The 14,253-nt window shown below is 42.1% G+C and overlaps 1 protein-coding gene across 2 annotated transcripts in view; it reads left to right on the forward strand.

Annotated features, from left to right (window-relative positions):
- LOC115076588 (protein-arginine deiminase type-2-like) overlaps positions 1–13,593 on the forward strand; it is a 113,255-nt gene extending 99,662 nt beyond the window's left edge. For both annotated transcript variants that reach the window (XM_029578187.1, XM_029578189.1), the window contains exons 15-16: positions 6,432–6,560; positions 11,704–13,593. In XM_029578187.1, the coding sequence (XP_029434047.1) occupies positions 6,432–6,560; positions 11,704–11,937 (363 nt within the window). In that variant the 3' untranslated portion in view covers positions 11,938–13,593. The remainder of the gene's footprint in view (positions 1–6,431; positions 6,561–11,703) is intronic.
- The last annotated feature ends 660 nt before the right edge of the window (positions 13,594–14,253 follow it).

Here is a 14,253-nt window from a genome sequence, read left to right on the forward strand (position 1 = left end):
GCAACCGCTTCCTTAACTTTGTTGCCAAACAGGTTATCCCCCAAACAGGGAAGGTCGGCCAGTCTCTCCTGTACTTCTGGCCGGAGATTGGATGCCTTAAGCCAGGCCCATCTACGAGCTGTTATTCCTGAAGCAGAGAGACGTGCTGCAGTTTCAAAACTGTCGTAGGTCGCTCTGACTTCATGTTTGCCTGCCTCTAGGCCTTTATGCACCAGTTGATAGAAGGGTTCTTGATATTGATCAGGAAGCGTGAGAACTAGGTCTTGGACTTGTTTCCAAAGATTTCGTTGATACTGGTTCATAAAGAGTTGGTAAGATGCAATCCGAGATACCAACATAGAGCCTTGGAAAACTTTACGCCCCAAGTTGTCCATGAATCTGTTGTCTTTTCCAGGTGGTGTAGAGGCATGAGACTTCAACCTTATAGCTTTTTTCTGGGCAGACTCCACTACCACTGATTGGTGAGGTAGCTGGGTCTTTCGAAACCCAGGGATTGGTTGGACTAAGGAGGTGGCATCTGACCTCTTATTTACCGCTGCCAGTGAACCTGGATGTTCCCATATTCGGTACATGAGTTCTTGTAATACCTCATGCACTGGCACCGCCAAAATCTCCTTGGGAGGATCTACAAATTGTAGAACTTCCAGTGTCTTTTGCCTGGAATCCACCTCTGCGTGCAACTGGAAAGGAATAGTGTCCGCCATGTCCTTAACAAAGTTTGAGAAAGATAAATCTTCCGGAGGAGACTTCCTATGGTCCTCAGGAGGTGATGGTTCATACAGTATGTCCTCTTCTGAGGAGTACTCTGTGTCTATCTGTGCCTGTATCTTTTGGAGACCTCAGTGGGTGTGGTGTAATTGGTACCAGCGGTGTCTCCTTAGGCATCGGTGGCAGTAAAGGGGACCGAGGCTGATGAGGCCTGGGAACTCCTGAGGGTCCTGGAACAGGTTCTTCATCGATGTCTCTTGGCTTCTTCGATATTGCATCGAGTAAAGTGTCCAATTTATTCATTAGTGGTTGAAGAATGGTAAATTCTGAAGAAGGCACCGATGGAGTCACCGGTGGAATCGATGCCGGCATCGGGCGCGGCACAGAGGGCATCGGTGGTGGAATCGATGGTAGTATCGGCATCGATGGCGATGGATCCGAAGGCATCGGAGCTGGTGTCGATGGCGACATCGGTGTCGATGGCTGGAATGGTACCATATCGAGGAGCGCTTGTCGAACCGCTTGACGGATATAACCATCAAGTTCTGCCCGGATAGCTGATGGTATCAGAGCAGCTATGGGGGGAGGCGGCGATGGCGATACCGATACCTCCTCAGAGCCCTGAGGAGGTATGGTGCCCTGCACCGATACTGGTGGGGATCGCCCTGGTACCGTAGGCCTCGGAGCCTCCACGCTCATCCGAGCTTTCTTAGCAGAGGAGGCCGCATCCGTCGATGGCTCAGCGGGCACCGGTTCGATGGCATGCTGGCGTTGATGCCGATGCTTTTCTTTATGCTTTTCGCTGCCGGAGGTGGATGCCTTCGACGATGGCGAGGGGGAGGGAGTAGAAGCATCTCCGGCCTCACCTGGAAGTCGCCGTTTCAGTACAACTTGCCGTATCGACCCAGAAGGTGATGACTGGGCTGACGTCGATGTTGTTGGGAGCAGTTGAATTTTGAAGAGATGCTCCATTTTCTCCATCCGGAGCTGATGTCCTTTTGATGTCATCTCGGCGCATAAACTACAGGACTTGACATCGTGTTTCTCGCCGAGGCAAAGAACACATTCTTGGTGCGGGTCCGTAATGGACATATTTCGCACACAATTCGGGCATTTTTTAAAACCCGAGGCCATTTTTGCTGGACAGCCGTCAACGACTATGGCTTGAAAAATGGTATGGAACTGACGAAAATCACGGGGGGAAAACGTACCGCGATGGAACGGAAGGGAGATCCTTGCGGTGGAAAGTTTTTCCTGAACTTTTTCTAAAGTTTTATGTGTGGTGAAAATCACAACAGGACTCCAGATTAACCGCGAGGCTAATGGCTCCGTGGAAAAAAGAAGACTGAAGGGAGACCCCTGTGGCAGGGAATATCATGGCATGATGGGCATGCTCAGTAGGCACTCTGGTGCCAGTCAAAAGTTTCATAGAAACTTTGAGAGAAGTTTTTCCGTACATAGGGCTCCATTACTGTCACCCATATGTGAGGACTAGCATCCTGCTTGTCCTGGGATAACACCCAGAATCAAGTTAAGTTGAGTAGCTATTAGTTTAGAATAAAAATTTTACAACCTACATTCAGGAGAGAGATAGGTCTCATTTTGAGTTAATAAAGGCTCTCTTCTGGGCTTTTCTAGTAATACTATGTTAGCCTCCAAAAAATTATCTGAAGCTTTTCCATCTTTACTATATTGTGAATATAAAGCATTAAGACCTAGATTTATCATTTTGCTATAAATATAGCAAAAATAGCACCCACAATGAAAAAAGGGGAATGGTTAAGGTAATTTTTGAGATACCACAACGAGCACTAATTTACCGCATTGCTTAGGTATTTTAGCACAATGTGTGTTAAATTTATCGCACCTGCAATATTTTCACATCGTGAGCTGAGAAGCGCCCAGACAAGCTTTTACCACTTTTTAGAGAGACAGACAGAGCCTTTTTATAAGGCTCTAATATAAATAAACTATTTATACCACTGTATGAGGGGTAACTAGTAACTCGGAGTGAGGTTTTGGTGGTGGCCTAGGTTTTGTGGGGGTAGTCACGTCGCCACTTCGCAAAGAAGCCTGGCAGATCAATTAATACATACAGGAAGGTTTACAATAGCCTCGATGTGGAAGTCTGCTCCAACACTGAGTAGATGGCAGAATCAGGTACATGAAATACCTTTGGTAGAGAAGCTTACCCATCTGCTTAAATGGAATAGGTTGCTATATCAAAAAATGTGGTCCCCCTTCAGGGAGTACTGGAATAACCACTCAGTATCCTTATCCATACCCCCATCTCCGAAGAGAGGAAATCATGTATTAGATGCCTTGGGACCCACCCACCGCCCTCTACACCCAAACATAGAGTAAACACATGTAATAGCCATATAGCTTAAAGTATCTCCAGTGCCCATATCAAAGGCACCGTTATCAAGAGCCACTCAATCTCCCCCTTCCACGGAATACTAGTGTCTGAAAGGTAATCAAAATCAGTCAAAGGGAATCAGGCCCAAATTGAGAATGCAGGATCCAGATTACTATGGAGATAGATTCCATTTTAACTATTTATGGCTATTTAAGCAAGCCTTCCCAGATCCATATTGAAAGACAGTAACATCTTATAAGACACTACACAATATTATGTAAATTATTAATGTAAATAATTCATCTTTACTACTCAACTATCTTACTCTAATTCTCTCCCCAGTTTTATGACCCTGTTGTAATGTAACTTTTATTTCTTTGCACTTGTTTATGTTCTGTTTTTTGTGCACACCCTCTTGTTATTTGTAAACCGGCATGATGGGGTTCCTAATCTCGAATGCCGGTATAGAAAAATCTATAAATAAAATAAATAAATAAACTATGCACTCAGATGCGCCCACTAACTCTAGCCAGTGCCAGATGTTTGAAGCTGCCAAATAACAAGAACAAGGAAAACCAACTGGATCAGACTTGTGACTGAAAGGGAAAAGCATCAGTCATAGCAAACCAGAATGTCTGTCCTCTGAGGAGCAGTTTCTCAATACCCATGAAGTTGACGACTTGTTGGAAAGAGACATCATCCATCTTCTGACAAACACAACTAAGTTAGCCTCAGTGGTCTAGGTCAGCAGACCAACTTCCCACAGTCTCTTTCAAGGAATCCAAAAATAGCTGAGCCTCATCTGGTGAATTGTAAATGACTGTCTTCCCTCATGGGTTACACATAGCTTGGCCGGGTACTGTAAGACAAAATGCACTTTAAACTTATACAACAGAATACATACAGGGGAAAAGGCCCTACATAGACCCATCACTCTCACCGAATAATCCTGAAAAATTAAGATTTTTTGATCTCCTATTTTCAGAGGAGGGCCTCGCTGCACAGTCCGCATGATCATCATTTTATGGTCAAAGTTCAAAAGGTGTGCAATTATAACCTGTGGCCGCTCCTGATTTTCCAAGCATGGACCTTGATAATGGGCTCTCTCAATCTGCAACGAGCCTGGAGCAAGCCCCAAGAAGAGCTTCTGCACCAGCCACAACTCCAAGAATCCCTGCAGCTTCGCTTCAGCTATAATTTTGGGATTCCCACCAACCTTAAATTATTCTGGCAGGATCTAGTTTCTAGATCCTCGGCCTTATCTTCAAGCTGAGCTACCTTGGCTTGCAAATCTGCCATGATCTTATCCACTTCGTACGCAGCATCTTCTGCACCAGAGACACATTGTTCCATGGCAGCTACCCAGCAAGTGACAGCCTCCATAGAAGCAGATATGGTATCGAATTTTGCAAATACTTGTTCATATTTAGCATCTAACACTTTAGTTACCACCAATGTCACCGCCTCTGTCATTTCACCATTGTGCACCGGCTCTGCTGTGGTTTTCTCCTCTTCCTGATCCGCCATCTTGGACTAGGTGACCTTAGCTTTATTCTTGTCTTTACAGGTTACTTTAGTTGTCATTACGCCATCCAAAGAGTCAAGAATAACCCAGGATAAGCTCCCAAAATCGTAAGATGTTAAAAACCAAGCCAGTCAGAGTTGGATGTCAGCTGAGCGGTCAGATGGTGGGTAGGCCCCAAGAGCAGCACTAGCAGATGTCTTGCTCTCACCAAGGCATCACGTCATCACTGGTGTTTTAAATCGGTCTGCTGTGAAGATATCAAGTACTTGTGGTTATCTTAATACTGTAAATACTATTGGCCTCTGGAACTTGATTTTAGACTGAGGCCAGAAGGGGATACAATAAGCCTGTTCCATTTTAAACGGCTTTTCAAAACATACCTGAAGTATTCTAGGTATTACTTCTTATGATGTTAGTGCCTTCCATCCCCTCAGGGATTCCCAAAAGCCTTACATTATTGCAGCAGTTTCAATTTGCAAGATCTTCTACTGCCTTTCTCTCAAAGATTCAATTTGAGATATGCTGTCAATTTGTGGTATGCTGTCATACTGTATCTGTTATCTTTTCAAAGTCTGCTAACTGAACCTCGCTTTTACCAACTGCTATTTGTAAGACTGAGAATTGAATTGCCATCCTTTCTAGATCAGTTTTAATATCATGGCTAGCGTTAAAATGCTGATCCATCGGCTCCCGTATGCTTTGTAATTCCGCTAATACTGAGTCTCCCATAGCACGGCAGTCTTTACTTGACTTTTCTGGCATTGGAAGATCGTGTTTCTCTCTTTTCCCCCCACCCTGTACCTTTATTCATGGTATTTGTACTCCCGGATCACAGTAGCCTGCTACCAGCAATAGGAATGGGAGAAGTGTACTACAGCTACAGTGAAACTGCTGGGCCCGGATCGCAGGAGGCTACCACGATTTGGGAGTACAGCTACTATAAATAAAGGTACGGGGGCGGGGGGGGCCTAGAAGGGAAAGGGTTGGGGTGAGTGGTAGAGTGGGAGGGCTGGAGACAATGCAATGTGTGCTTAAAATAAGAGGAAGTGGGAGCAGGGTGTGAGGGAGGGGGGACTCGCCCCAAATAAATTTTTTTTGAGCAGTGAGATGGGCCATTTTGGGGAGGGGACAGCAAGTTTGGCCCAGTTAGCCTTTGGAAATTGGGTGGGAGGAAGGCCGAGGACATGTTTGGGCCTGTAGGCCCGCAATGTTTTGGTTTTGTTTTTAAAAGGAATATAACAAAACCAATTATGTTCTTTTGAAAGTAGCCGTTTAAGTGAGAATTTATCCGGTTAACCATAGCCGAATAATTTTATACATAACCAGTGATATTAAAAAGAATATCCAGTTATGATTAAAGTTATACGGCTATAGTTTGTTAACTTTTAGTGGTGATTTGTCCAGTCAGCCTCAGTTCAATCTTCCTCCATAGCTGAGGTTAGTAGGAGCTGTCAGGATCTTTCTCACTCCATCTCACTGCTTGCTGCACCTATGCTACTGCAGAAGCCTCTCTTTTACAACTGAATACGCTGCCAATGAACCGCTACTGGCCCCACCGTATGCTGATTCATCCCTGCTGGCTCCCTGCCAAAGTCAGTCACCCAGGGAGGAAGGGAAATATAGTAAAAATACTGCCATCTTGATTCTTCAACCCCTCTCAGACAGGGGAAAAATGCTGCTTTTAAAGTTTACATCCTTTTCCCACCATCACAATACATGTCTGCTTTGAAAATTCAGGTTAAAGTCTGCGTGTGCTTTGTACAAACAAACTTTAGCTCTTTGTGGGCTGCTGAAAATTACCTTCACTAATCTTAATCCTGATATTCTTCCTTTTGGCAGCACTGTATTGATTGGAACCGGGACATCCTCAAACAGCAGCTAGGATTGACAGAAGAAGATATCATCGATATCCCTGCCCTTTTTCGACTGGATGGATCTGGCAAAGCATTGGCTTTCTTCCCAAGCATGGTAGGCAAACACTTGTAGTAACCATGATTTCTAAATGGCATTGGAAGTGAAAACAATTTGGCTTGATGCATTTTTTAAAAAATGTAATAGCAAAGTTGGAAATTAAGCACCAGATAAGCAATATACTGGATTCTGAGAAAATGCTTAAAGTGGGCTGCAGTATCTCCCAGTGCCGTAGCTCCATGTTAGAGGCCAAGCATTCTGCTTCAAAGACTACCAGTTGCTGACTTGTCCTCTTGTCAAGCTCTTAGTTAATTGTTTAACGTTCCATATCTAAAGTTAATATTTTTTAAAAAATGCATTTAGAACATATGTCCGTATAACATTCCTCGTGCTCAGTGCAAAATTTGTTCTTACATTGAATAAGATGAACTGGCTTAGGATTTCATCTCACATGAGAAATAAAGGTCAGCAATAATTTAGTATTGGACTAAGTTAATTTGTGACATAGAAAGGAACATGTTTTACTGCTAAATCAACAATAGAAAAGGGATACAGACTGTGTTGCAAGAGTCCAGAAAGGGCTTCAGTTCTGAGAAACCCTTACTTTAACTAAAAACAATTATATTCCACATTCGTGTAAGCAATAATAAAATAAATAAGTGACCAGTGCTTTTTTCCTGGATTAAAAAGGTGCTGATATTCATGTGCAAGGCCTTCCATGGGGATAGGATGAGCGGGGATAACCTCTCTGGGCCCTCACCCCTGCAACTAGCCACAGAGCCTATGAAATGACAGCATTGCAAATATTATACCCGATCCTATAACACCAATGGACTCCTACTGGGAAAATAGAACAAACTGCTACAGTTCACTACACAAAAACTACACACTATCAGAATACCTCATCTTGTTCACACAGTCAGAACATGCATATATCTTCTCCAAATATAGAATAAGTGACCATAAATTAAAAATAGAAATATGCAGATAAAAACTGAACAGGAAACCAAAGGAAGCCATGCAGTGCTACACTGGAGAAATAGAAGCAGATATGCGATGACTTCCTGTTATGCAGTGCTGGTGGAAGGTTACAGTGTAGAGGCGTTCTGAAATGACCTACTTAATTGGTTCAAATTTCTTTTCTCTGCTAACTTAAGCCTGGATTTTCTAAGGTCGCAGACCTTAGAAAATCCGGCAGTAATGATAGGGATACTCTGAAATGGGGTAATGGGGGCGGGCCTGCGAAAGCCGGCAGCCATCGCACCACTGCGGTGCGCTGGCTGCTGGCTTTTGCACCGAATAACTACACCATAAAAGGTGTAGTTATTTGGCACGAAACTGGCGGCAATAAGGGTCCTTACCTTTCGCCGCCAGCGATGTGTCCGCAATGTCGGCCCCGGTGCCACCCCGATTCCTCCTCATCCGGGGCCGACTCTGCCCCCATTTAGTGATTGCACGCGAAAAGTCCCTTTACAGCATAAATCGCTTTTGAAAATGACCTCCTTAATCTGGACTAATTCCTGGTATAATTGTTTCCTAAATTGGCAACCAGGAAGCTCTCCATTTACTTTTTTTTCCCCTTGGATATTATTACCTAAGATGCCTCATACTAAAAGAAGGGCGAAGATTAGAGATAGTATTGCCTCTTCACTGATACAGGCCGGTCAGCAGCCATGGATTGATAACTTTTTCGCAGCCTAACCTTTAACCTTGCTGGGAGACACAGCTGCTGGGAAAGCCAACTTAGAGTGGGAGTCGGCTTCTTTGGCTGAAGGAATATCATTAAGCCTGGTGCACCTATTCCACCCTCCTCACCGCTTGCCAGACCATCTTTTCGGCAAGTCCCCCTCTCCTTGCATTTGGAATTGGGAGAGAGAGAAATGTTGGCGGAAAACCTGGTACAGGAGACCTCAGAGAAGGATCGGTGTCTCCTGTTACTACTGTCAAGAGTCCTGGCCGGACCTTGGTGAGGATCAACAGAATTGGAGCCTCAGGAACTGGGGAAGGTATTATTGACCCTTCTGGAGCAGGATAATTCAATTTGATGGTATGCTTAACAACTAGAGATCCCTTGATAAAGCCTGCCACAATTACAATGAATTCTTTATGGTCTGCATTAGTATCTTCAGTGTTGGGAAAAATAGTGGAAACTATTCTAAAGATCAAAATCACATGGCATATAGAAAGACATGGTTTAATGGAACACAGTCAATATGGATTTACCCAAGGGAAGTATTGCCTAACAAATCTGCTTAATTTATTTGAAGAGGTTAATAAACATGTGGATAAAGGTGAACCGGTAGGCATAGTGTATTTGGATTTTCAGAAGGCATTTGACAAAGTCCTTCATGAAAGGCTTCTAAGAAAACTAAAAAGTCATGGGATAGGAGGCGATGTCCTTTCGTGGATTACAAACTGGTTAAAAGACAGGAAACAGAGAATAGGATTACATGGTAAATTTTCTCAGTTGAAAAGGGTAAACAGTGCAGTGCCTCAGGGATCTGTACTTGGACCGGTGCTTTTCAATATATTTATAAATGATCTGGAAAGGAATACGACACGTGAGGTTATCAAATTTGCGGATGACACAAAATTATTCAGAGTAGTTAAATCACAAGCGGACTGTGATACATTACAGGAGGACCTTGCGAGACTGGAAGATTGAGCATCCAAATGGCAGATGAAATTTAATGTGGACAAGTGCAAGATGTTGCATATAGGGAAAAGTAACCCTTGTTGTATTTACGCGATGTTAGATTTCATATTAGGAGCTGCCACCCAGGAAAAATATCTAATCATCATAGTGGATAATACTTTGAAATCGACGACTCAGTGTGCTGCTGCAGTCAAAAAAGCAAACAGAATGTTAGGAATTATTAGGAAAGGAATGGTGAATAAAACGAAAAATGTCATAATGCCTCTGTATCACTCCATGGTGAGACCGCACCTTGAATACTGTGTACAATTATGGTTGCTGCATCTCAAAAAAGATATAGTTGTGATGGATAAGGTACAGTGAAGGGCAACCAAAATGATAAAGAGGATGGAACAGCTCCCCTATGAGAAAGGCTAAAGAGGTTAGGGCTGTTCAGCTTGGAGAAGAGATGGCTGAGGGGGGATATGAATAATAGAGGTCTTTAAAATCATGAGAGGTTTTGAACGAGTAGATGTGAATCGGTTATTTACACTTTCCGATAATAGAAGGACTAGGGGGCACTCCATGAAGTCAGCAAGTAGCACATTTAAGACAAATCAGAGAAAATTCTTTTTCACTCAATGCACAATTAAGCTCTGGAATTTGTTGCCAGAGGATGTGAGTGCAGTTAGGGCTGGATTTTAATACCTACGTGCGGGCATACATTTGTGCGCGCAACCCGGTGCATACAAATGTACGCCTGATTTAATAACATGTGCGCGCAGCCGTGCTCATGTTATAAAATCCAGGGTCGGCGCGCGCAAGGGGGTGCATAATAGTGCTCCTTGCATATGCTGAGCCCTTGGGGAGCCCTACTGGCTTTCCCCATTCCGAGGCCACTCCGAAATCGGAGTGGCCTCGGAGTGAACTTTCCTTCCACCTCCCCACCTTCCCCTCCCTAACTCGCCCCCCAGCCCTACCTAAAAAGCCACCCTAACCTTTATTTTATAAGTTGCGCCTGCCTCCGGCCCCACCCCGTCCCAGACCGCCCATGCCCCTTTTTCCATGCCCTGGGACTTATACGTGTTCCGGGGCTTTATGCTCGCCACCGGGCCCTTTGAAAATAGGCCCGGCGTGCATAGGGCTTTGAAAATCTGTCCCTTAGTGTAGCTGGGTTTAAAAATGGTTTGGATAAGTTTTTGGAGGAGAAGTCCATTAACTGCTATTAATCAAGTTTACTTAGGGAATGACCTCTGCTATTACTGGCATCAGTAGCATGGGATCTTCTTAGTGTTTAGGTGTTTGCCAGGTTCTTGTGTCCTGGTTTGGCCTCTGTTGGAAACAGGATGCTGGGCTTGATGAACCCTTGGTCTGACCCAGCATGGCATGTTCCTTTGTTCAAAAACACAGCCCTGGTAATGTTGCCACTAAATACAGTACATTGTAGAACATATAAAGGACCGGTGCTACTTGTATTGCTAAAATATGCAAACAATTATCATGCTGCCCTTCCCACAGATCCTAATGGAGCCATTCATTTGCTTCTTTTTTTCTCCCAGAAATAACTTTATGAATGTGAACCCTGTTTATAGTTGCATTGGAGTTTGAGTAAGGTTGCCAGATTTTTGGTGGGTGAATATGGGACACTTGTTTACTGTAGTGCCAGTAGTGTTGAGGGAGTTGTTGTGTGGTGGACTGTCCCTATGAAAACCTTTAGTAATCTAGTCTCAAATTATAACTTTAAATTTTGCCAACTCAAAATATTTCAAGCCCAGTACAACAATCTCAGGGTTGCCTGGTACGTCCTGCATAGCAGAGAATTAATTATGCACCAGAAACAAGGCAAGAGCCAAATTGAATGCCCAGGTTTCTAATAAAAATCAGAAGATATTATTGAAATACTATCAATTGACAAACTAGAGCCATCAAAATTAGGTGGCAAGCCAGATCTGGTAAACTACACAGCCTCTTTCATAGCAAGATTTAATAGCAAATTATTGCTAATCCTCCATTTGTTTACATCTGTTATACAATGTTTGGCCAAATCCAATGTATAAATCAAATAATTCTGCATATATTTTAAAACCAGTGTTATATGATTCTAAAATATAAGCCTACAATTAAATATTAAATATCAATGACAGAATAGAGCCCTGAGGCACTGCAGAATGTGTTGTATACCAAGCAGAGTATCTGCTGATCTTTGTTAGACAAATGACTCAAACTACTGAATTATATCCCCTCCCAAACCACTTCCAGCCAGCCTAAGAAGTAGAATTGAGTGACTAACCGTGTCAAAGGCGGCAGAGATATTTAAAAACAATGCCAGCACATAGCTTGGACACTTTTTTGTGGCTTTCTTTCCTATTTTTTTGTCTTGTAGTCTTGACTAGTGTGAAGGCACACAATGGCAACATATTCCTCAGTTCTCCCTAATTAAGAATAGAAAAAAAATGTTATCATTAGCAATCACTAAAGACAACTAAACCCCATTTTATAAATGTGAGTGCAACAAGGTACGGAACTTTTAGCTTATACCTTTGCTTTTCTTTCTCCTCTGTACAGGTGAACATGGTTGTCCTGGGGACTGAACTTGGAGTCCCTAAACCCTATGGCCCAATCATTGAGGAGACCTGCTGCTTTGAGGAAAATCTGATCTCGTTGCTGAAGCCTCTGGGGTTGAACTGCACTTTCATCGATGACGTTGTTTCTTACCACAGGAAGCTGGGGGAGGTCCATTGTGGAACCAATGTCCGCCGGAAGCCTTTCACTTATAAATGGTGGAACATGGTCCCTTAAACACAGAGTTTTCCCATAGATGACTAAGTTAGAGGGACTATAAACCCAGCTCCATTTTTCTTGTTTTTTTGTTTGCATAATAAGTTTAATACAAGTCCATAAAGACCCAGTTTCTTTCCTTTACCATTCAGGATCTGGGGCACTGAAATCTCCAGTGTTTGAACTCATAAAGGTCAATATTCAGAGAGCCAGCAAGTTATTAAAGTTATGCATGTTACTTTATCCAAATATTCAGCAGAATTTACAACTAGAAAATGTTATGTACAGAAGTTTACCTGTATAACTTTTGAACCGATATCTTTCCAGCCAGAGTTATGCATGTAACTTCAGATAGATAACACTCAATGTCTGTGTGCACTGGCTAAAGGTTACACCTCCAATGCTGCCTCATTTCATCTGGATAGGTTTTATGCACATAAGTTATGCACACAAAATATCTCAACTTGGTAGGTAGCAAATACACAAATCATGGCTTATCTCTAACTATCTCCAAAAGTTAGCTGGACCCAATCTTTGAAAACTGACTTCTAATTGTTTGTTCTGTTTTGAAATAGTTGATAAAATATATACTGCATTGGATGTCTTTTGCAAGATGCTGAATGGTTTTGTTTGCATTTTCTCCCAATGTACACTAAGGTTCTTTAGTAATTGTATTTCCTTTTGTTTTGTTTTGCATATGTTATTGCCAGAAGAATTAGGGCTGTTAACTGTCCTGATTTTTTTCCGACTTTCCAGAAAAAATGTGAAGGCTAAAATGTTTGAATATCCTGATTTTAGCCCTCCATCTGCAGCTTAGCATCTAATTCTCCCCTGTGATTATACAATACAGTGTGTGCGCATTGGTAGCTACTCTATATTCAATACATGTTGGATACATTTATTTTATGCAAACAACACACTACTACTATATAAATTTCTGACTTCGAAAAACCAAACCAAATGACTAATTATATTAAATAATGTAGATAATCATATGTTGGGACCGAAACATATCACAGCCTTATTCATGCTGTCTATTGTTTTAACAATCCCAACCTACAATATAACCCCACTCTCGCTCAAAATTCAATCTAATAAATTGTTATATGGGATGGTGTAGGTTTCAGACACAGTCTGTTGCTTGCCTCCACGGCCTTGCTTACAGATATTTCTTTAATGTAATCATAAACCTACCTCCTTCCCAACCGCCTATATTTTTTATTAATTCTTTAATTTTTTTATTATTATTTTCTGTGCATTTTCCTTGCGTTTTGTGAATATAAAATCAAATTATTTTGCTATTAAATACCGTCTTGTTTAACTTAAATCATGCAATTCCATCTATCTGCATGCCAACTTTATTACATATCCAAATCAAATATCTGTAAGCAAGGCCGTGGAGGTAAGCAACAGTTTGTGTATGAAACCTACACCATCCCATATAACAATTTATTAGATTGAATTTTGAGCGAGAGTGGGGTTATATTGTAGGTTGGGATTGTTTAAGTTTAACCTCACTACGGGCAGAGATTTTTTTTATAGAGTCTATTGTTTTAAGGCATCCTCCATATATCTGCATGTCTGAGTTCAAAGAAGTGAATATAAAATCAATTACTTGGTGATGTGTTCAACTTTTGAAAAACTATTATTAAATAAAAATACTCATCTTGTATATGATGCCCACTAGTTTTCACTTGTTTCTGTGAAAGACTAAGAACATTAGAAGTTGCCATACTGGGTCAGACCAAGGGTCCATTAAACCAGCATCCTGCTTCCAACTGTGGCCAATCCAGGTTAAAAGTACCTGGCAAGTACCCAAAACATTAAGTAGATCCCATGATCTAATGCCAGTAATAGCAGTGGCTATTCCTTAAGTCAGCTTTTCTAAACAATTCACTGTCCATACAAACACCTACTGTGAAAGGCTAAGTGATTCACTGTCCATACATGCACCCCATCTGGCTCCATATTTCGAGGTTACAAATGTTCTCTCCATCAAGGGCAATGATCTCATTTGTTGATCCAAAATGAAAGCAAGGTTATATCCATCTCACGATGCTGATGGTAATGTCATTCCAACAAATCACTATCAAGAAAGCAGTATAAACTACTTCTACATAGGTCACTGCCACAATCAATCTATAATAATGAGTTTTCACTGTTTCACATTAAATGTAAATGAGGAACCACTTTGAGCAAAAAATAAAAAAGTGTTTGATGGACACAAAATACTTCCATTACAAATTCAAATATGTTGGGCTAATTAATAAAATAAGTGGCTACATAATATTTGCAAGGTGTATATACTGTACATGGATACCATCTCACTCTGTCTCC

This window comes from Rhinatrema bivittatum, chromosome 15 (genome assembly GCF_901001135.1).
Source record: "Rhinatrema bivittatum chromosome 15, aRhiBiv1.1, whole genome shotgun sequence".
Lineage (NCBI taxonomy): Eukaryota > Metazoa > Chordata > Amphibia > Gymnophiona > Rhinatrematidae > Rhinatrema > Rhinatrema bivittatum.